This window comes from Python bivittatus, unplaced genomic scaffold (assembly GCF_059951505.1).
Source record: "Python bivittatus isolate LINGU-HERP-01145 unplaced genomic scaffold, Pbiv_v1 ctg000350_np1212, whole genome shotgun sequence".
Taxonomy (NCBI): domain Eukaryota; kingdom Metazoa; phylum Chordata; class Lepidosauria; order Squamata; family Pythonidae; genus Python; species Python bivittatus.
In genome coordinates, this window is record NW_028277074.1 from 43,862,421 (window position 1) to 43,886,590 (window position 24,170).

Consider the following 24,170-nt stretch of genomic DNA (forward strand, 5'->3'; position numbering starts at 1 on the left):
AGGTATTTTACAACCTGTACTTGTACTTATGACCATCGCAAACTGTTGCACTACCCCCAGTAGTCACATGATTGCGATTTGCAATCTTTGTTATGACAGTTGTTAAGCAAATCATGGTTAAGTAAATTGCACGGTTGTTAAGTGAATTCTGGCAAAAAAGTCCATTGGGGAATCTGGATTACTTAACAACCATGCAATTTGCTTAACGACCACGGTGATTCACTTAATGACCATTGTAAAAATAGTTGTAAAATTGGGCCCGGTCATGTGCTGACTCACTAAATGACTGCCCCGCTTAACGACCTGTACTCATTTCCATTTAATTTAAATACAAAGCTATAACATATTATTATTACAGACTGTAATAATGTGTTTTTTCTTACACAAAATACCAAGCAATTTAACTTATTCATCTGGACTGACTTTAGTGAAATATTCCGTAACTAGCAAAAAGAAGCAAAAATGTGGGTTTTTTCCCCTCTAAAATAAAAACAGCAGCAGCAACAAAAAACCAAAATGGAGACAGTGTAAGTGGTTGCAACAGACCTTTTCTAGGAATTTTGCTAGGGACATCCAGATTCTGGAAGTCTCCCACATCACTAGAAAATTTTCTTTTCAAGCTTGCACTAGGTAGGCTGGAGAGGACTTTTCCTAATGTTTTCTTGTTCTCTTCAAAGTAGAAATCATGATGGGAAATTGAAGAATCAATACATCGATACACATCATTCTCTTGGGAAGGGTTTTTTGTTAACCTCAAGATGGTCTCCTAAAATAGATACAACAGAAAATGTGTCTTCTACAGTCATAACTTTGGTGATCACAGTCATGATTCAGAACCAGTATTTTGGTCACCTGTTGTGTGACTTCTGCTAGTACTGCTTCTATCAACTCTATTATTTATATATGTTTGGACTGTATGAAATTTCAGACAGTAAATGGATCAGCTGCTCAGGCAGAGCTTTCTCTGCATATTTTACCTGAACTCAGCAAAGGATGGATTGTATTTTAATATAGTTTTTTTAGCATTACCATTTCAATATAGAGCACAGTTACCAAGTATGTCATTAAATTAGGTACTCACAAATAGATAATATATGATGGCCAGGGTGCTCATCTCAAAAACCACCAAAACCTTAAATTTTGCCAAACATTCATGAGATTTCAGCAATGTTTAATATGGGGGCAGGGTGGCTTCTGAGGTTCCAGCTGGCATCCTGGTGCCCGCAGCTGATCCCTGCTTTAAAGAGAACTCTCCAAATATGCAAATTTTAACATCTATTGAATCATAATGGATTACAATATATCTGCAAATTTTAGTAACCAATCGCTATTTTTAGTCTCCATTCCATTCCATTCCATTCCATTCCATTCCATTCCATTCCATTATTAATCAGCTTTCTTCGGGAAGCTATGTTCTTAAAGTAAACTAAAACTAAACTGGATAACAGTACACTTCTGAATATAATAAAATGCTATATATAATGTCCTGAAAAAAAGAGTAGTCTCATTTATTAAGTACCTTTGAGCTCTCAGCTGTTGGCCCATCTTCACTAGAAGACTGTGTATTTATGCTACTCAGAAATGCAGGTTTTAATCTCGTATAAGAAGTCCGGTTACAAAAAGGTGTTGTTAAACTATCATGAACATTTTCAAATGCTGGAAAAAACATCTCACACATTATCTAGATTAAAAAAAAAAACAATTTTCGAAATGCTATTAAAAAATCAGCTTATATACATCATAATTTTCAAAAAGGATACTATACAATCAACCATGGAACACATCTTCCCATATAAAGTCAAATATTAGGACAACATACAAATTCTATATTATCTGTCTCCCATTTCTTTTCCCTCCCTCAGAATTCTACATTCACACACAATGACGTGCCAAACTGTTGTCCTCTCCACTATCCCATTAATAAAAATGAAAATAAAACCACTGAATGTAGGGTTGTTTCAAATGCTATGGATATTTCCTGGTTGAAAGATTTTTCATGGGTTGATTTATGCTTGAAGGCTGACAGCTGCAGACTAATCATTTATATGAATATCTAATTCACTGGCTAATCCAAACAGTTAGACTAAATTATATTATTAAAGCTATCGTGTTACTGTGTTAAATACTAAAATTTCTTTTAATATTTTTTGAAAAATCACCCTAATATTCACTTTAACCAATAGCTTTCATTTTAATCCTATCACTGGCTTTCAGTGAGTGATAAGCAGCATATAAACCGAATAATCAAATAATTAATGCTTCCCTTATATGTTCTATTGTACATGAGTCACATTACATAGCTGTAGAGGCTAAATACCAAGCACATAAAAACATCACACTTTGATTAGATATGAAAAGTATAATATTCAACCTTTTGGGCTTCCATCTTCATTGAGTTCCACTCAGGGTTTAAGGCAACACAGTAAAGAAATTCCTTCAATGCTTCTTCAATCCTTCCTAATCCAGAAAGAGCTTGTGCTTTGACATAATGACCCTGCGTGCATAAAGAGAAAGAAGGTGACAAGGAGCTCAAGCTTCATTATTTCCAGAAATATCAGCTAGGACTGCAGTATTTCTCAACCTTAGCAACTTTAAGATGTGTGGACTTCAACTCCCAGAATTCCCCAGCCAACCATGGGGAGTTGAAGTACACATATCTTAAAGCTGCTAAGGTTGAGAAACACTGAGCTAGAGTGTCTTGAGAAGCACTGCATTTTTTCAAAATAGAACAGAAAAGGAAGATAAGAAACAAAGAGGCAAAGGGAAATAGTGACCAGTGCAAGCTTGGATCCCACATGGTGCATTTAAGTGTGGGAAATGCATTTAAGTCAAACAACTAGGTCTTGTAAACTTTGAAAACTTACAGAAGGGAATAACTGGTAGTACTGCAATTAGTCTGATCACCATTTCATGTCTCTTACATATTTTGAGAGACAGTACATATCCCTAAAGAACTGAGAGCAGCTAAATAAAGAGCCAGTTTGGTGTAGTGGTTAAGCACCAGGCTAGAAACTGGAAGATGGTGTTCTAGTCCCACCTTAGCCACCAAGCCAGCTGGGAGACCTTGGGCCAGTCACTCTCTCTTAGAAGGAGGCAATGGCGAACCACTTCTGAAAAACCTTGCCAAGAAAACTGCAGGGACTAGTTCAGGCAGTTGCCAGGTGTCAAAAACTGACTCAAAGGCATGTGCACTCGCGCGAGCGCACACACACACACACAAGTAGAGATATTAAGCCTAACGTGCAGGGTCAAAATTCAACACCCTACCAGTCTAAATCTATTCTAATTGGGGGAAGAATTGTTTTATTGCTAAATCCATCTATGAACCTGGCCTGAACAATAGTAAGTAAATTACATGACCATGCGTCAACAAATACTATACATAGAAGTAAAGGAGTCAGAATAACTTTGTGGCTAAAGCCAAAGTTTATGAAGCAATTTTTTTTTTCAATAAAGCATTGTTAAGTCTAGTTTGTCCAAGATTGGATACAAAAATGCACAACTCTGTAGGAAAATAAAAGGGAACACCACACACTCAAGGTTTACTCATGTAACACTAAAATATTTTTATTTTTTATCTAAAAAAGATTTTTGTATGCCCTCACAGAAGAGACTTAAATGATATTAAATGTGAGAAATAATTCCTGTTTTTATATACAAAGAGGTATTTAGAGGGGGTTTTTTTCTTATTTGCCAACTTGCAAACACATATCGTACCTTAGGCCAATGGGGTTTATTCTGACAGAGAACTTCTGCATCATAAAGGGCTTGTTGATAATTCTTCATAGCTGTACAGAGTTCTGCCCGTTGTGCTATTAACAAACATTTACAAGAAGCTGGAATATAAGAAGAAAACGATTCAATGACAGTTGATGACTATCTGAAATAGTAACTGATTAAATATCAATATCTTACTATTTTGTAATAAAAAAGTCTTCAAACGAAGTCATTTCATTCATTCATTCATTCATTCATTCATTCATTCTTAAATTTGTATGCTGCCCATCTCCCCCCAACGGGTGACTCTGGGCGGCATATGAACAAATGTGCACATTACTAAAATTCTACTCAATTAACAACCTGCAAAATTAAAGTCCATAGCATGTGTATGATAATATGAATAAATATAAATATAATACATATGTATTTAACTCAAATTTTGCTACGTATGGCTCCATTCTTAATTATGGGTGGTCTGCAACCCAGGCGTTCTTAACCCAGGGACTACCTCTAATACAATACAATCTGGTTATGTGGGTTCAAGGGCAAAAAGGAGTTTTGGAGCACACAGCATGAACACATACTCACCTGCAATTTCTTAAACCAAGTAAGTTTTTTTCCCAGGGTGGCATTGCAGCTGTAGAAGACAGCCACATAATCCTGGGAAAAGGCATGGCTGCTTTATCAGTTGCACACAGGTACTACATTCATATCCCTGTAGCATCAAAGGACTTTTTTGCCTTCAAATCTGAAGCAGTATCTTGTCTTGTAATATAATATAGCACATTTTTTAAAAATAGCCAGTTCATTCAAACAAATGGTTCGGAACAGGACAGTTAAAAAAGGAGATAGTAATGACAGCTAGACAATGTAATGGGGTAAGAATTACACATCTGAGAACCCCTGTCACACCATTTTAGTATTTATTTATTTGTCAAATTTATATGGCCACCCATCTCACCTGAAGTGACTCTGGGCAGCATACAGTAAAACCAGGAATTAAAACATTTGGTTTTAAAGAAGTCTTCCAAATGTTCTGGTAGCAGCTAATTTATTATGTTAGTTCATTGTTTACAACTATCGAAGAACAAAGTTTGACTGCAGAAATAGGAAGACTGGAAATAATAGCATTTTTGAAACTTGTATCATGATGCTTCACCCTTTATGCAAGTTCTAAAATTATCCATCTACTACAGCTTTTCATTCTTTAATGAATGGTGAATTAAAATAGTTGAGATCTCCAACATATTTTAGTTTTTAACAATTGTTTTTACAGAAATCTGTTAGAAAATCCAAACTCCTAATATATTTATTAAAGCACATTTTGAGAAAACAACATTTATGCTTAAGTTTGTCTTATGCTTAGTTCAGTTATCATAAGATAAAACACTGTTCAACTGCTACAGTTAAAGCACAATAGGACACTCAAATAAAAGAGAAAAAAGGAGATGATCATGATTATAATAACTGTAAAACAACAATGTTAGACATTAGGGAAGATCAACTTAAACTCTCTTTGGAGAAAGTCCCAAAGCTAGATATTTCTGAAAAGGTCTATCCATACAAGATCTATTCTGGAGACTCTGAAATACAATGAAAATGACTTAAGTACATTAAAAATAAAAAAACACTTTCTCTCCCTATACATACCGTTTACCATATAATGTCTCTGACAGCCATTTTCAGCTGAACCCTCTAATGGAATTTGCCTTGTATTCAAAGAGAGAAGGTGATATATAGGATCAAGACCTCCTTACATTGTATTAAAATGTACAATTTGGTAGGAACTCTTGGAAGGCTTATGAGGGTAGCACCCAAGGTTTTCGAGTAAGTTGCATGCAGCTAGAGATGTTACAGTTTGCATACTGTAAGCCATACTTTAAGCTGGCCAAGAATCCCCAGAGCATAATACTTCACGGGTACAGGGAAATTCTGACTAAAAGTTTCTAATTAAATGTAAAATGTCTCCAATATTTTCAGCTGCCATAAGGTGGCACAGGACAGAAAAAGGGGGAGATGGATGGCCTACAAATTAAATAAATAAGTAAGTTAGTAAGTTTTTTTCCACCACTCTTCTTCATTACTATAAACTTTCCAACATATCCAAGTATACAGCATAGTTTCCAGAATTATTCATAAGATGTACTTCCAAACTTGCAGGAATGTTAGCAGTACTTCTTTAAAGGACAGTAGCCTTATATTTGTTCAGGCTTTAATGTGAACATTAAAGACACAGCTGATTCAAAATGTTTAGAAAATGATACAGGTGATGTATCAATCAAGCTGGAAAGACAAATTCTTAAGCTATGGATGCCATCGCTGGGAATCCTGAAGTAGTACTCTATCCAAGAGTATTAGTATGTTGTGAATTTATTCTTGAAAGATGAGGACAGCATGATCAACATCTAGAAAAGGTATTTGTATCAGCAGACTTCCTTGCCTTCAGCCTTTCCATCTCAGCTGAATTTTACCAGCTTCCAGTTCAGGAATGCCCTCATTTAGAAGGACCCTGTGGGACCTTACCTGACCTGCAAAAGAACAACGCAAATGATGGCCTATATATTATGATCAATGACATCACAAGCCACTCACAAATCCAAAGGAATGAGCACATCTTAAGCTGTTAATAATACATCCCTGATAAAGTGATAAAAGTCTTCACCAGTTATAAATCATTTCCATCTCATTCAATACAGAAAATTAAGTCTAGAGTATGACATCACATAAGTAACTGAGTCAGGCTCTTGAATATCAAGGAGATTCCGGATTTTCCAATGTAAGTCTGTTGATACCTACTATCAACATGCAAACAAATGTGCCTACGCACTGCATGAATGATAATTCTCAACAGCTGAGACCATTTCTGCCTGGTTGTGGGTCCCAAAGTACTCAGCATACCTATTCTATTGTAACTTATAATTTTATGTAGATTAGTCCCAACTCATAAAACTATTATACATGTTTTCTCTTACTGTTTTACTGTAGCAGGAACAAATCATATATAGTATTTATATGTATATCTGTATCTATATGTATATATAAAATACCAGGCAGTCAGTCTGGAAATCCTTCACTTATAACATTTTCGTGTGGTTAGGCTATATTAGGAATTTGTTAATGACAGACTTGCCACACACACGTTAGGAACTTGAGAAAGCTCATCTAGGAACTAACAGTTATTCTATGCTTCTTTCAAAGTTCATTCATCATCGCCCATTACGAATGCCCAGTTTAATGACGACCCATACTTAAGAATGGAGTCTATTGTAGCAAACGTTGAGTTAAACACACAATGGTTCAAGTTAATTACACAGTACTACTTACACAGTATTATACAATACAAATTTGACTGAAGGAGAGACCTTGGGAACAGAACTCGTTCTTAAACTGGGGGCCACCTATACTATGTTAATTCTTTATTCAGATAAATGATAAATAGCTAATATCAGAAAAGACAGGAATAATTTCATCATTTTCAACATTGACTTAAAATGCTTGATATAATTTAAACAAATAAGACAAGATAGTGCTCTGACAGAGTAGTTACAATCTAAATTATGCAACGCAATCAGCAGGGTAGAGTAAAAACAATCACATGTAACTGTAATATTTTGTACTACCAAATACCCCAATACAGACATTTTCTTATCAACTTGCTATATGTGCCAAGCAAAGAACCTAACTCTACTTAACTTTAGGATAGGACATTTTCAAGAAGTACATTAGCAAATGGCTCATTTTCCCTAACAGCATGATCAACTTAATTCTCTGGAATATGGTATATTTGTGTCAAGGCTTTGGCATGAAATCCTCCAGTACTCTTATAAACTTGTATAGTAGATTCCCCACATGTGACATCTACTTCCTATTAAATGACCTGGACAAATCCTATTAAACAATCTTGGACACCACCAGGAACACCAGGGCTAGACTGGGATATAAAAAGAACAATAGCAATAACAAAATATTATGAATGAAAGCAACAGCAAACCACATCTGTGCTGTTGCCAAGAAAACTACTAAGCTGTGTTCATGAACTGACCAGGAGCTGAGCTTGGCACAAAAATCACTTTATCTTTACTTGTTGCCTTTAATAGTTGAGGGTCAATTTAAATTAGCCTTCTTCAACCTGCTGCTGTCTTGGTTGGCCAGATTGAAGATGATGATAGTTACACTTCAGTGCAGTTGAAGGGCAACAGATTGGGGAAAGCTGACTTAAGGCATATGTCTGAAAACTTTATGTTTAATAATACATATTGTTAATGCTATGGAAATCAATAGAACAAATATACGCAGTGAGCATTAATATCAAAGTCTGTCAATAATGCAACCTCAGCTGAAGTAATATGACTAGAAATATTTATATCCTGGATTTCTATTAATGATGACAATTTTAAAAAAAGACAGACAGACCGACCTAGAGCTCCTATAAGCAAAGCCATCAACCAAACATTCTTGCTGAATATTGAAAATATGAGCTGCATACTGTTAGCTAAGCTAATTGTCTCAAGACTCTGCATCTCTCAGGAAGAAACACTTTCAAGTCAGAGGGAGAGATCATAGTTTGGTTTAGTAAAGAAACCATCAAGAAAGAGGCAATTTTGAGGTAAAAGAACGTCTGTGGAAGCAGCAGTTCCTATGCATGTATTTTTCTAGCCTAGATGAACAAGAAGACTGAAACAATTCTGAGAAAATGAAATAATTTTAGCAATACAGATAGTGAAGCTTGGTTTTTGTGAAAGGGATGTCCTTTCTTCCTTAATGTCCATTAAATAAATTACAGTATGCCATTCTCACTGATATATGTAATTCATGTAATGTTGATGTGATTCATGTAATGATGTTATGTAATTCATGTAATGATGAAAATGTACATATAATTTACACAAACATTTTCACAAAAATGAAAATTTACACAAAAGTTACCATCAATCAAAAGTTGACAGAAATTGTCACAAATAAGGTACATTTAATAGGATTTTAAAGTTAATTTTCAAGTGTCTTATCTAGACTACTTTGGATGCAAAGGAATTGTCCACTATTGGGGGGAGGATGTCCAGCCAGTAATTTTTCTGTTGCAACTGAAGTCCACTAAATGGTTTTGCTATGTCACAAGTAACATAATAGTCCTCACTAGCATATTCCAATGACCTGATCTGAGATTCAGATGCTTGGGTTCAGCTCCCATCTTTATTTGGACTTTCTCCTAGCCTTGAATCTTGTAAAATAGTCAATTGGTTACTTTCTGTATCTGGTTACTATGAATACAAAAGCTGGGCAGTGCTTCACAACTTAACAAGGGAATCTTATGAGGTTCTACTCAGAAGTAACACAGAGTCTATTGTGACTTAGAGCCACCTATCTTGCTCTTAAGTTCATAGAAATAGACTTTGTTCGTCTTTTTCTGGAGACTGGCTCTTCTACAGAATAAAGAAATTACAATCTGAGAGAGTTATGGTGGTGGCGATAATGGATTCTTGTAATATTACTGCCCTCCCTCCCACTGGTTACTTTTTCCCAATAACGGCAATAGTAAATATTCCAGTTGCAGTGTACTAAAAAGGTAGATGAAGAGAGTCAGTGGCTCCTTTTTCCTAGACCAATGATGTCAGAATGCTGCATGCCTGAACAGATAGAATTTGGGGGAGACAAGTAGGGAAAGAGAATAGAAAGAAAGCTGGTCCCTCCCACACTCCAGCACATCATTGGTAGCAATAACCCACAACAATAGAAGACCTTAGGTAGCTATATCAAGGGTATATTAAAATGATTAGAAAAGGAGTCATCGGACTTCCGGGGGAAAAATGATGAGCTGAAGACAGTTTCACTGAGAACAGAGCCGATGACTGTGGTGGAATAAAGAGCCAGACTGAAAAGCCGACACTTTGTGATTCCTCTCCAGACAAGGAGAGGACTGGAATTGCCCATAAGTGCTCTTAACCTCTGGTCCTTGTGAGGAGACCACAAAATAGCAGTCTCTGGCAGGTTTAGAACACTGGAGATGAGGGAATGCCATCGTAGCCCAAACTGTGGTTTGGCACCTTTAAAAAGGACACAGGGTTCACATACCACCTTTCTTAATTACCTTTGGAAATAGCTTGTTAACTGCTTTTTGGATATTAGGAACCTTCATAATGGCAAGTTTCACTTCACTGGGTGAGTTTCGTTCAATCCTTAGAGTAGTAAGTTTTATAAAGTTTAAGGACTTTAAAAAATTCTTTTTTGAATAAACAGCAAAAGGGTGATTAGAGTGTTGATTTTGGAAAGTTATCAGTGGACTAAGGGTTCAGTTGGATTTGAAATAAGATTTTGAAACTAATTATAAGAATCCTTCCCATGGGAAAATGATGTTTTGAATACTTAAAAAAATATGATAAGATGGGATTTTGAAGGTTGGACACTAGAGGGAACCAGAAAGAATTAAAGATTACAATTAAAGAAGCAGAGCACTTAATTTGACCTACTAATACAGAATGGAGCAAAATACTTTAACACTGGATGTATTAAAGGATATTTGTGAACAATGGACCCAGAAGTTAATTTTTAAAATGTCTACTATTATAGACACTGTATTTTGAAGATAATATGAAAAAGGAGCAAGCTTTACCAGATAGGACTGAGTCTGATTTGAAAGTGGATCTAAAAACAATGGGCTATGGGAATGATATGGAAGAAGATGCTACACTGGATATACAAATGAAACTGGTCTGTATCTTACCAAACCAAAGAGTGACCTGGATAACTTTTTTATACTGGATTTACAAAAGACACCTATTAAAGTTGTGGACAATTTTGTGAGAAGGAACAAAGAAAAAATGAGAAGAAATCAGGTTCCAGGAATTTATCAGAGGAGATTTAGGATCACGATTGCTAAAAGAAGTAAAAGGAAGGAATATAAAGTTGGTTTATTTGATCAAGGTTAAAACAGATATGTTGTTATCTTTGGTAACCCTTAATGGACTTTTGCTGACCAGGACTGAATGATGAGGCTTTAAAGATTTCTATATAGATAAGAGATGATAACATTTGTTGTATCTTAAGAGAAGGTGATAAGTTACTAAAATTGTTTATACTTGTTGTTACGAAGGGGGAAGTTACTTATATATTTTTCTTTTCCTTCTTTTTTTTCTTTCTTTTCTGCACTTTCTATTTTTTCTCCTTATTCTTTTATCTCTTTTAGTTTGTGTTAGTTCTTATCTTTTTAATTGCAATGCTCAATAAAATTACTATTTTTTAAAAAAGCAGTCGTCGTAACAAAAAAATTAAATTGCCTCATAAAGATGTGAGCTACTGACAGTTTCTAGGTAACTAGAACACCCACTGCATGATACTTTCTTCTGCACATGTTCTAACTATAAGAACCAATTTCAGAGACACAAATGTGGTGCTTTTGGAAAGGAGAAGGATAATTGTTTCCTTTCTAAATGATGCACCATTCCATTTCAAATATATTTCTTATGTCCCTAGTCATGGTCAGCTAGTATAATTTTAAATTCTGTTTGAAAAGAAGAACCAATACTGACTGCCTTGGTTAAGAAAACCTACTTTGTATCAAATGAGCAAGATTTATTCAAAGTGATTTTTTTGTACTAGATGGACAAATAACAGTCTTCTGCAAACTAGCACCATCCAAATGTGTTAGGACTTGAGGCAGGTTGGCTAAGAATTGTACACTGAATTTGTGCATCTAGAAGGTGCCAGGATCAGGAAGGCTGAAATAGCACTACAGAAAGCAGGATGTGCACATTTTGAAAAGCTTATTAAAACCTGAACTTCAACCTGAAGTAAGGTAAGACATATTTACTAGGCCAAAGGATGCAACCTGAAGTAAGGTAAGACATTTATTAGGTCAAAGGATGTGATCTGGAATAAGGTAAGACATATTTACTAGGTCAAAGGATGCTGCTGGTTCTTAGCCCAAAAATTCTACGTGGGGCATCGTGCCACTGCCTTACTGAACACTGTTTACACATAGTCTATCAAAGCAAAGAAAGGAAGAAAAACAAAATTATGTAAGTACAAATTTCTGGGTTGTATTTTAGCCAAGTCTATAGATTAAAAAGATGAAAAAAAGAATATGGAGATGGCTTGGTCAGAATTATGGGGCTCAAACTATTCACTCTCTGTCATGATCTTTTTGTCCGTCTTCCAACCAAAACACTGTTCAAACCACTCATGAGGGAAGAGGGATTGTGGGGGTGCATTGCAAATCAATTGCCCTTCTACTTGGCTCATGACTGTCAGGCAGAAACTGAGCCCTGGTTTGCAAGAATGAACAGCCGAGAGAGATGGACAAACTCTTGAGCCCCTCTATGTGAAAGAGCAAAAGCTAGTGCTTTTGTTATCGATTCTTTTTCAGCCCTGGGTTTTCTGCTAAATAGTATTTTTTGACCTGACGAGATGCCAACAGCATGGGCGCTGATCACATAGAGGAAAAAAAGACGGACTTACAGTATTCATATGGGATCTGACAACTCAACATCTGAGCATCCCTAGTTCTCCTCTACCCTGGGGATCTTTGTAAAAAGTTCAGCCCGGTTCATTGGTGAATTTACTTTCTAAGAAAAAGAGGCAGCCCTCTTGGAAGGGGAGTGGGTTTGTTCAGTTGTTGTATTGTTGTTGCTGTTGTTTCCTGGGTTTATAATGTTAGTCTGCTTTGGGGCCAGAAATGTTGTTCGCCCCCCCTTTTTTTTTAAAGGGAGTAGTTGTGATTTTGTATTTACAGTTTATAGGAGATAATTGTACCTGCATTATCTGCTTTTTTTTTTTTTAAGGGGGGAATAATTCTTCTTTTTAAAAAAAATGTGTTTCCACTATGTTGTACAATCTTAGAGTATAATTGCACTGAGAGTTGTTTGGGAGAAGCATAGTTTGCACTGTGTGCATTTTTGAGAGTGGGTAGTTTTTCCGTCTGCTTTGTTGCAGATTTTGTGGGACACAGTTTTGCTTTGGGGACTTTCCCCCAAAGCATCCCCAGTTCTCTTTGTGAAATTGGCATGCTGTTGAGCTCCGTTGAAGAAAATATGTTGTTTGGCATTTGAATTCAAGTTCTACCTCAGCCTTCAATCAGGTTTCTTAGGAAAGTTACGCAGGAAGGACACGGACCTGAGGAGAAGGCAGTTTCTGGTGTTGCTCAGAATAGTTCCTATAAGTGTGCATAACCCAGAAAAACAAACACTTGTAAACACAGGAAGGTGCATTTTCCTCAATTTGGCTCTTTGTCCATCTAACCTAGTGATGTCAATTCTATCAGCAACTCTACAAAGTCTTATCTTATACTAACTGTGAAAGTCCTTTGAAAACTGGAAGTTTTAGGAATTCAGTTTGGGATCTTTAGTAGATTATCCCTAACCTATGAGTGCCTTTACCAAAGGTTACTAGCAGATCGTTTTTAAGCTTATAGCTGATGGTGGAAAAAACCCACCACCACCTCACAAGGCATCATACTGGTGGTGTTTTATTTAATTTTCCTTCTTAAAAGTAATTATTACTTTTAATCAAAAGTAATTATTACTTTTAAGACAGGAAAGCACTTGTCTCTGTATGATGAAGTCTTTCTGGACTGTAGCAAAGAATTCTCTCCAGAAGCAACAGCTAAAGAGCAGCAGTATTAGGTTCCAAGGCAAACAACAGAATATTATGTATCTACAAAGTAAGTATCTACAGAGTGATTAATCTCTGTCCACTGACTTGGACTACAAAAGTCTAGGGCGGTGTTGTCCAAACTTGGTCACTTTAAGATGAGTGGACTTCAACTCCCAGAATTCCCCAGCCAGCATGGCTGGCTGGGGAATACTGGGAGTTGAAGTCCACTCATCTTAAAGTGGCCAGGTTTGGACAACACTGGTCTAGGGTATCTCTCCCTGTTTGTAAAACTAAAGCAAAAATATCTATATTACATAACAGCCTCAATGATTTTTGGAATCTTTTCTGATGTTGAATAAATGTTCTGGAGTACTATTCATGTTGACATCTATATTAATCAAATATAATCAAACATTACATCCCATGTACATCCCATTTTTCTACAATTAAGGTCAATGTCACAACAAATAATTGCAGTATAAGACCTATTATAACATCAAGTACAAATTAATAATTTCTCTACCATCACTCCAAGGTCACAGGAAAAAATCTTTGTCACAATCTTATCAATGGACACAGATAATTATTTCACATTTAACAACAGATCTCATTCAAAAGATAATTACTTAATGGATCAAAACACTATCTTCCAAATGGCCTCACATTAAGCTTGTTTTGAGTCTGTGTTAATTGCCAATAATAACAGTAATAAATAATATTTTGCACAAGGCAATTAGCAGGGAATACTAAAGAAGTCCTTAGGTTATTGAGAGTATTAAAAGCCACAATAAAAACTTGTATTTGAACTACTGAGCAATCCTACACATGCCTCCTTAGAAGTATTTCCAATGAATTCAATGAGAGATACTCTCAGGGAAGCATGTACAGATAGTCCTTGACTTATGATCACAACAGGGACTGGAATATTCATTGTTAAGCAGAGTGGTCGTTAAGTGAAGCATCAGGTGACCACACCCAATTTTACGATATTTTGTGATCGTTAAGTGAATCACACTGTTGTTAAGTGAATCATGCAGTTCCCCATTGATTTTGCTTGTCGGAAGCCAGCTGGGAAGGTCGCAAATGGTGATCGTGTGATCCCGGGATGGTGCAACCTTTGTAAATACATGCCGGTTGCCAAGCGCCCAGATTTTGATCACATGACCGTGGGGACACTGTGACAGTTGTGTTAAGACTGGACCTAAGTCACTTTTTTCAGCACTGTCGTAGCTTTCAATGGTCACTAAATGAATGGTTGTAAATTGAGGACTACCTGTATCTTCTCCTTTCTCCATCTTGGTGTGTTTCAACTGTAGTAGGAGTACAACTCCCAGAATCATTTCATTAAACTGACTGGGAAAGGGCTGTTTATAGATTGCAGCATTAATGTTCTCTTCAGATATATAAACCATCATATAGAGAACAGAAAAAGTTGTTACCACCAAAGAAAAAAAAAAGGACACACAGTAAAAGGTATTTCAAAGACTGGTTTTGAGAGAAAAGGGTAAAGCAAGGTGATTTATACTTAAGCTAATTTAATTATGTGACAGGAGTAGGCAGAGATGGCCCAATACTAAATCTCAGTGCTTGGGAGAGAAGAGAAACTATCTTGCCAAGAAAAGGCAAAAATAATGTAGCCTTCTCAAAAGTGTCCCATTTAGCAGCTTTATGTTCAGTAAGTCTAGACAGGTCTGACTCAGCAGATTTCAGCAGCTTTGGGAAAAGTAAAAAGGGCAACACCAAAGGGAACTGTCTCTTTAGGGAGATGGAAGAACCTGGACACTGACATGGTGAACTTCCAGCGACGGAAGCCTTTCTGGATTCAGGAGAGCGGAAGGAAACAAGGTGGCCTAAGAGAGAATGGTACTGATGCTATTGAAACAATATGGGATAAAGACCTGGTTTATATCAAGAAAAGCTGGGCTCTGGAGTAGTCAAAAAATATCCTGGAAGAAGACAATGGCCAGCCATTTCCATATTGTTACCCCGAAAAATAAAAATCTAGAGGCAAAGAAATTGGATGGATTCAGAACTGAGACTTCTTTATACTATTAGTATGCCAACAGAACATCCCCCCATACCTACTGCTCTGTCAGGACTGAATTAGGGTGCCATTTAACATAGGGTGTTTTCTGCTGTACGTTGTTAATTTTTATTGTTGTTTTTACAACTCTATCACTGGCAAAATGATTTCCGGGTAATGCCCTGTGAGACAACGACTACATACTGAGATTTCCTGCTCATATTAACTGTCTCAAAGGGCATTATCTGGAAGTCATTTTGTAAATAAACAGACACTGTGAAAATCTATCATCCATTTTCATCACTGTTTATTGAAGTTCTGCAGTTTTAAAATATTGTTGTGTACCACTTTGGTTGAACCTGAAAGGAGTTTATTATCTCTTAAATAAGCAAACCTCTTACTAACTTAATTTGTGAGTGTGAAAACTAAACTCATCAACAGTGCAGTTCCTAGGTAGAATTTATATAGTATATTTCAAGTATTCCTCAAATATTATTTCATAATCCTGATATATTAGCCCTGACAGATGTGTTACTAATACAGAAGGAGGATGAAAAGTAATGTGGCTTTCCTTGTAGTGAATACACTGCAGAAATAAAATCTGAATCAAACGCTTTCAATTCCACATGCTTAATCACTATTCTGCCACAACTCCTCTTGCAAACTATCTCGAAAACATGAGTTCCTATTCAGAAAAAAAAGGGGGGGGCTGACTTTGCTAACTCTAGGTCTTAAACTGGCTACATGGCCCATGTGTGAACCTATTTTTAAGTGTCCAAATACAGCAGTTCTCATACAGGAACCACACTCAATTTATTGGGTGTGGATTTCTCACATAGAAACCAATAAAATGGCATTTAAAATGGAAAAATATCTACATGCACAGTAGCAGACAAAATCAAACAAGATTTAGTTCAGTTTTCAAAATGGAGAGGAGGAGTGAATTGAAATTAATATTGAAAATTGTCCAGACTTACTTACTTACTTATTTATCATATTTATATAGCCACCCATCTCATACAAGGTGACTCTGGGTGGCTTATAACAATTAAAAAATAAATACATAAAAACAATTACACATAAAAAACTGTAAAAACACACAAAATAGGAGGAGATAAAACTAATAAGGGAACCATCCTAAAACCTCCCCGATCATTTCCTTGATCATTTTTAATGATCAGCACAGATATTCAGACAATAAATATTCAGACAATAAATAAAGCACAATTCATTCAAACACCTTCCCTGAAAATATTCAGGATGGAAAGAATGGGTGGCATAATTAATGTGATTTTCCTTGTCCTTTACCCATTTTGATAGTCTCCTATTGTTTTTATTTCAAATGCCACTGTCAGCAACATAAAGGAAAGCTGTAGTAAATGTCAGTTCCTAAGTAGCTCACACATTGAGTCTCTTAAAGCAAACTGGGTGAAAACCTGAGAGAAGAGTTATCTGAAACAGGAATGCCTCCTGGGAGACACAATCAAGGTCCAAATTACACAAAGCTGTCTAGGAATTCAACAGCTAGCAGGGGTCCTATTTATAACAATGTGGGTAGAAAAACATCTTCAAAAAACAGTCAGCAACTTCTCTAGTACTATCAGACAATCCTGGTATGTTTATCCATTCACACAATTTCTGCAAGGCATGCCAGTTACAATAGCAGGAATGTCCTAGTGGAACTGGCATTCTCTTATTATAAATGGAACCTCCTGAAGAGATACTCTTTTATTGTCTCAAGTTGCTTTTTTTAAAAAAACAGCTTATTATATACTGGAATATGTTCTTTTTGTTACACCCATTTGTCTTTGATCCATTAAGTTTTAAAATCTACTTGTCCAAGAGCACGCTTCTTACACCTGCCATTCTTAAAAACCTATTATCTTTTTCCATTCCATTATCTCATAATTAGATATAGATTAAAACTGGAAAACCATATCAAGTACAAAATCTCCTATAGAATTACTGCACAATAATGAACTTTCAAATAACAAATTAAGAGAAATAGAAAACAGAGCTCTTCTTTCTGGACTAACGTAGAATCATATTTATTCAGTAGTGACATTAATTTTGTTTACTAACACCTTTAAAAGTTAGTAATAAGTATGCAACTTATTGTTAAAACTGTGTTATTTTCTCTCCCATATGTCATTTCAGAATATATTGGCTAAAATACCCTATCAGCATACTTACTTATGGTTTTTTTTGCAAATATCCTTGTTTGTATCTATTGCTGGTGGTCAAGCTGTACAAGAAAGCATTTGCCACCAGAACGGGAAAAAAGTCAATAGTGATTTCTTCTCATCCTTTGCCTCTACTCCATTCAATTTGTACTTGGGTGTTCCATAAACCTTCGAGAAGAATTGGGAGATTGGGATTGCAGGAGGAAATCACACAATCACTCACTCACTCACTCACTCACTGGAACCTGCCATTCCACTAGCAAATGCCTTTTTTCAATGAAGTTACCACTATTGGATGCCACCTGCTGTTATTAAGTTCAGGCCTCTTCTATCTTCACTTATCTCCCTTTCTATCTTCACTCCTTTCCCTTCTCACATCTTCTGTTCTCTCTCCCATACTGACATTGTTATCACAGAGGAAAATAACTCAATTTTTACAAAATTTTACAAAATCCACAAAGCTTATTTAGGGATAGTATAACTAAATTATTTCTCAAGTCAACACATTTCCATATTATCTGCTTTCCAACCTAATCCTTTGCTTTCCTTTCTCAGCTTGGTGTTATATAACATTTCTACTCCTGATACGCCCTGAATTTAAAATACCCCTCCCCAAGAGGTAAAATGTGAAGTCTCCTTGAAACCAAGGTCAACTCCTAGAAACTTGATATCTCCATGTAGTAGAAGGTGGCAATGATACAGAAGTGATTTCTCATTACCTTCTTCCAGTATATTTTTTCAACTTTTCAAGTTAGCTCACAGCCTTCATATTTCCTTCCACTGAGTTTAACCCTATTGAGCTTTTCAAAATTAGTCAAGGCTGGCTAGGTTGACAGTTGGAACCAAAATTTGCAGTTGAAATCAACCCCAGTTGGAATCAATACCCTCCCCCACCATAAATGAATGCAATGTAAATATTTATGGGCATGTATCCATGTGTGTCTATCTCCACTGGAAGTCATATACAAAAAGAGCGAGTGAGGACAAAAAGAAAGCATTTTAATTGAATAACTAGTGATTTACTTGCCTATTAAAATGGTATCCAATGTATAAAATTAATGGATTCTCCCTATTCGTGTATATCACTCATTCTTGCTCTATTACAAAAACCACTCGAACACACAGGAACACGCAGGTACATACCCCTCCTCCCCAGCAGAAATAGCAAAAGAGCAAAGAGCAAAAACTACAATGGGAAAGGGTTATTGGTAGTTGCAATATGAAAAACAAAGAAGGGGAAGGAAGGGTGAAAAGAAAAGGAGGAGCAAAACTGGACTAATGGGATGAGGAACAGGAGGGAGGGAGGGAGGGACGGAGGGTATTGCAGCTCTTCAGTAGCAAAGGCTGATCTTCAAAGGCATACAGCTTTTCAACAGTGGTATTTGCAGTCATCTGACCTCCACATTCTTCCTTGGCAAATACAGTACATGTACAGCTATAATAATACAGCTATGCCAACACACAGGAATCATATACTGATATACTTACCCAAGGACAGCGTTTAACTATAGAGGTTTGTTAAACCCTACACTCAGAAGTAACCCTAGCTTTGCTCCTACATAATGCATGCAAAGCCAACCTCCATACACAGAGTTTGGACAAAAAGTTTTTTCCTCCCTGAATAAAGGAAAATGTTGGGTATAATTGTTGTTATCTGACTTCAGCTGGCTCTTGCATACTCTGTATACTTGTTATATAAGCCTGCAAAAGTTAGCAACTTTGGGTAAAATCATACCAAGTTATTTTAGTAAATAAATCACTCTGGATGTTTTACCAGCAGAGGTCAAAGGTAATGGTCGCGCAATGAATCTGTCTATTTTGTCTCAAAGCAGCACTACCAACACATTTTACATACGGCTCTTTTCATCATAAACCGGAAAAGGCTTTTCTAGAAATGCTGCAGGATGAGTCATAAACTGCAAGGCAGTAAAGCATTTCACTGTTGATAACTTGATACAGAGTGATTAATCCAGGCTTTGTTTTCCATTGGATCCCATTTACTCGACCTTCTGCCTCCCACAGTAAAAAGTACAGAGTCATCTAGGATGCAGGTAAAACGTGTCAGAAATCATGTACATTTCCACATATCCTTCATCATATATACACAAAGTAGCTCTAATCACATTTAAACAAAAGTTAGGTAATGTTGTGTGGCAAGAGTTACGTTCTCTGACATATTCTTAAGTATTTTTAAGAAAATCCACATCTGTGGCATGTTTAACAGTTTCATATTATAAATACAATAGGTCAAACACATTATCAAATGAATGGACTAAATGTTTGTGTAAGACAGTTAAGTTTGTACCTTAAACTTAAGCTTAAATAGCTTAGATACCTAGCCTGAGACCATATTCTTTCCACCCTGAGTAATCAAATGAGAAACTGGTCTGCATGATCTCCTCTTCTTTGCAAACATTTATTTCTAGCTTATTTAGTATTTTAAAAGAAATCCCCACCGTTGACGGTCAGGTTCATTTGTAATTCTGAGGTAAGACTATTTTTGTTCATCTAGTAAGCAGCCCTTTTGCAGAAGGGGCTTTGGAAAATATATAGTCCCCAGTTTAAGAATGAGTTCCGTAGTTCCACTCCCAAGATCTATCCTTAAGTTGAATTTGTATGTAAGCCAGAACAGTATTATTGAATAATACTGTATTATTGTGTAATGAACTCAAACCATTGTGCATTTAACGCAAATTTTGCTACAGTATGCTCCACTCCTAACTATTGGTCGTCCTTAAACCGAGTGTTCTTAATCCAGGGACTACCTGTAGATACCTGATAGTGTAAGAGACAGGAAGAACCTACATGTCAACTTCACTATGAAGCAGGTAGCTGTATCTGTGCTTTTTCTCAACTTAAAATGAAGTATGGGGAGCCAACTTGAAACTCTTTTTGTCCCACATATATAAAGAAAAAGTGCCCACTGAAGGATCTGAGCAGCCTTCATGACCTATCTACCTTGGAAAGCACAGTCTCGCATATCTAAGCATAGCAACGGGAGAGGATTGGGAGGCCAAGATGATGTGGCTGCAAGAAAGGAGATAGTCCAAAATGCAAATTGCACTGAAAGGCAATGACAAAGATGAATTCCTATCACCCAGTTCTACTGCACTGTGGGTTTGTAACCAGGAGTGTCTGCAGAATATGGTCAAAAAAGTCAAGATGGCAGCTGCTCCAAAGCAATCAAAGCTCTCCTTAGCTTGAGAGAACTATCTTGCACAATCAGCAACCAAACCTTAGAGCTCTCTCCTGGCACAGAGGGCAGAGCCTTTGAAGTTTCTGGGATGACCAACCTTGGTATAAATTCTCTAATCTTGCCTAGCCATATCCGATAACAGATGTTAGGAATACTAGGCTGAGAAAAACAAAACAGAGAATTAGAACTGGCTTCACATCTGGCTGAGTACAGCTGCAACTTGACTGACATCTTGGAAACAACTTTTTTGGCAACTTCATCTTTCTTTTATCACAAGCATCTAGTCACGAAAAATTGTTCAAAATCTATACTTTCTGCAACTAAGATCTAAACCACTGAAATCAAGTGACTGTGTATTCCAGAATTACATTTATGTTTGCTGGACACTTCACTTAATACAAAAAAGCATGTTCATTAGTAAGTAATTGTGTGCATATATCAGTGTTTTGCCAAAGCATCCTTTGTTTTAAGAATGATCTATTGCTCACAAAATCACCCTAACCTGAGCTTATGGTTTTCAACGTGAATATAAGAATCATTCATCAAAAAGAGGCACCCCCATCAAGGTGTACTGTATTTGGGAAAATGGGGGAGATGAAGAGATAATTTCACAGGTAATAGGTCATGTAGCATTTTAACCAAGTTTCCTTCCCCCAAAACTTTACCGATATATTTCTCATCTAATTTCAAAACTGAAAAATACTTCATTGTTCTAAAGACCTCAAGTGTTTTCTAACACGACTATGAAAAAGCCTTTTATTAGCAATGTCAGAGGGAAAATTCCTATGTAAAACAGTTATACTAAGTTGCCTATTGAGTTTACAAAAATAATATTGATGTTCATGTTACAGAGATCTATACTTTTCTTGGGGTAGACAACGTAAGTCCTGAAACACCTAGTTTTCCAAAATGTACATGTGTTCTACAATGACACAACTATTTGGAAACTAATGGAAAATAACAGTTCAATTAAAGTAGCTATGACATTAACATTTCTCTCTACTGGGAAGTATGAAAAAAGCAAACAGAAAAAAATGAACATGCCTCCTTCCATGTAAGACTCTTCCATAGTCTACTAAGTTAGCCAGGAAGAGCCCAGTTAGAACAGCATGTCAGAAAACTAAGTGTTCTTCTCTGCTTGCATTTCAAAGGTTAGACTGACCTGTGAAATTTAGAGTACAAGAAGCATACATCTAATCTCAGAAGCAGGGCATTTAAGACCAAAACATTCAAAATGTCTCTGTATTTTGCAATACAGATTACATTTCTTCTCTTTCCTATTGTGTTGCAATGATGGAGATGGCGCAAATTATTTGATTTTTGTCAGCTGCAATTCTGTACACGTTGTTTCAAGTCTCAAGTTATCTGAACAAAATTTGTAATTAAATATACTAGCCTGTTCCATAAAATAAAAATGTTGACAAGTAATGTTGCAACCGAATTGTAAGAAATATTGAGGTTAAGTAAAGAAGGAAGCTTTTATATTTTTGGATCTGAATTAAGAGGATTGGCAATGAAGTTAGCTCTTAACACATATACACACACACACTAAAGCAGGCATTTCCAACCTGGTAGTCTCCAGATATGTTAGACTGCAATTGTCATTATCTCCAACCAGCACGATCATTCATCTGGGGATGAAAGTGGTTGTGGTGCAATATTTCTGGAGGATACCTGTTGACAGAATACTGTTCTAGGAATTCTGCCCCAAAGGATGGGGGCCCAGTACCATCTGCAGCGAACTGCAATGATGGTAAAATAACACAGTACAGTACAGTGATGTCATCATGCATATGCCATCCTTACATCTTTGCGCTCAACATCTGATGCACGTAAGTAAGTTGTGGCACTTATCTAATGTTTCATAATTCTTCCCCCTTCCTGATACCCACAGTTGTGGCACTCATTTCTAGTTAATTCTATGACTACCAGAAAGACAGATAATGAAAATCAGATTGGCTGTTATTAGTTGGCAGGAGGAAGATGTTAGGTAGAAAGTTGTTCTGAGTAATATGAAAAGGAAAGTGAACAGGAAGTGCTGTTTCAGGTGTACTACATCCTACCTAAGTTTCCAATACAGGTAGTCCCCGGGTTAAGGATGACCCACAATTAAGAATGGAGCCTACTGTAGCAAAACCTGAGTTAAATACACAATGATTCAAGTTAAATACACAATGGTTTGAGTTCATTACACAATACTACTTATACAGTATTATACAATAATACTGTTCCAGCTTACATACAAATTTGACTTAAGGACAGACCTTGGGAACAGAACTCGTTCTTAAACTGGGGACTGCCTGTATCCTAACTTTCCACAGTGCTGTGTTTCACTAAGCATCTTCTCAACAGTACTAAAATTATGTTTTATCTTATGTAATAGACAAATAGCCACTAGAATTCTTTCTTATTAAGTCACATCTAATTCCCACATCAAATACAGAATATCTTGCTGCCATTCACACCAAAAGATATAACAGCTCCCAAAGATTTTCAGCATAAATAGCAGACAAGTTCATGTCTGCTTTTGAGCAGCAAATTTCTTACACTATATTTAACAATGAGGCATTTTAGAATTGCAGTTGTCAGATTAAAGAGAGTTGTTTGCATACCTAGGAAACTCTCTGGCTGTTTTTGTGATGTAGCATATAGAAGAAATGCAAATAAGTTTGTCCTGGCTGGGATGAGATTCAGCAAATATAATTGAAGAATCACATTAACCCCTCCAACGTCATCTCCTCTTCAAATTTTTAGCAACAATTCTGCCAATGCCACTGAATTGTGAAATGTGATGGAATGAATCAACTTCTCATGTTACATTTTCAGATCTAAGATTCTGAAGTGTCACACATCTAAGCATGACTGTAGTAGAAACCTATTTATCTGATGCTTTCCCTTTAATGCAATTCATCACACAAGGGATCCCCACCAGCCTGTCTGGCAGGAAGAATGATCTAAACTAAACTAAGTTTGTGTTTTCTTTTAGAAGTCATTACAGTAGGTTAACACACATTGAGGCGCACAGAATACCCAAACATATTGAACAGTTCCAGGAAGTGGTTATGTCTGAAACAAACATCAAACATCAGACTCGCAAAACAGAATAATGGGGCACTGGGTTAACACCCTGGAGGTGTGCTGTATGCCTTTTACCTACCCAAGGCAGGGCTACTGCCGAGCAAGATAGACCGGCTCCCTCTGGAAGACTGATTACGCAGGACTTCCTCCCCCACTAACCTGTTTCCTAGCTAAGAGCAAACGTGCCACCGTCATCCAACTCGGCCTATTTTTTCACTACCCCCTCTTCCGTTCTTCGCGAGCCAAACAAGTCGGCTTATGACTGTTACAGCCTTACAGGACTGAGGTTTAAACGTCTTTCCTAAAACTGGCTCTGTACCGGCAACAAAGGGGAACCAGCGGGGCGAGGGCAAGGCGAGTGGGGGCGAGGCAAGCGGGCACTCAC

At 36.7% G+C, this 24,170-nt stretch overlaps 1 protein-coding gene across 2 annotated transcripts in view; it reads right to left on the reverse strand.

Moving 5' to 3' along the window:
• Positions 1-24,170, reverse strand: part of LONRF2 (LON peptidase N-terminal domain and ring finger 2) — a 43,868-nt gene that overhangs the window by 18,634 nt on the left and 1,064 nt on the right. For both annotated transcript variants that reach the window (XM_025170655.2, XM_007434413.3), the window contains exons 2-5: positions 3,718-3,836; positions 2,372-2,494; positions 1,520-1,681; positions 547-766 (exon numbers count right to left, since the gene is read on the reverse strand). In XM_025170655.2, the coding sequence (XP_025026423.2) occupies positions 547-766; positions 1,520-1,681; positions 2,372-2,494; positions 3,718-3,836 (624 nt within the window). The remainder of the gene's footprint in view (positions 1-546; positions 767-1,519; positions 1,682-2,371; positions 2,495-3,717; positions 3,837-24,170) is intronic.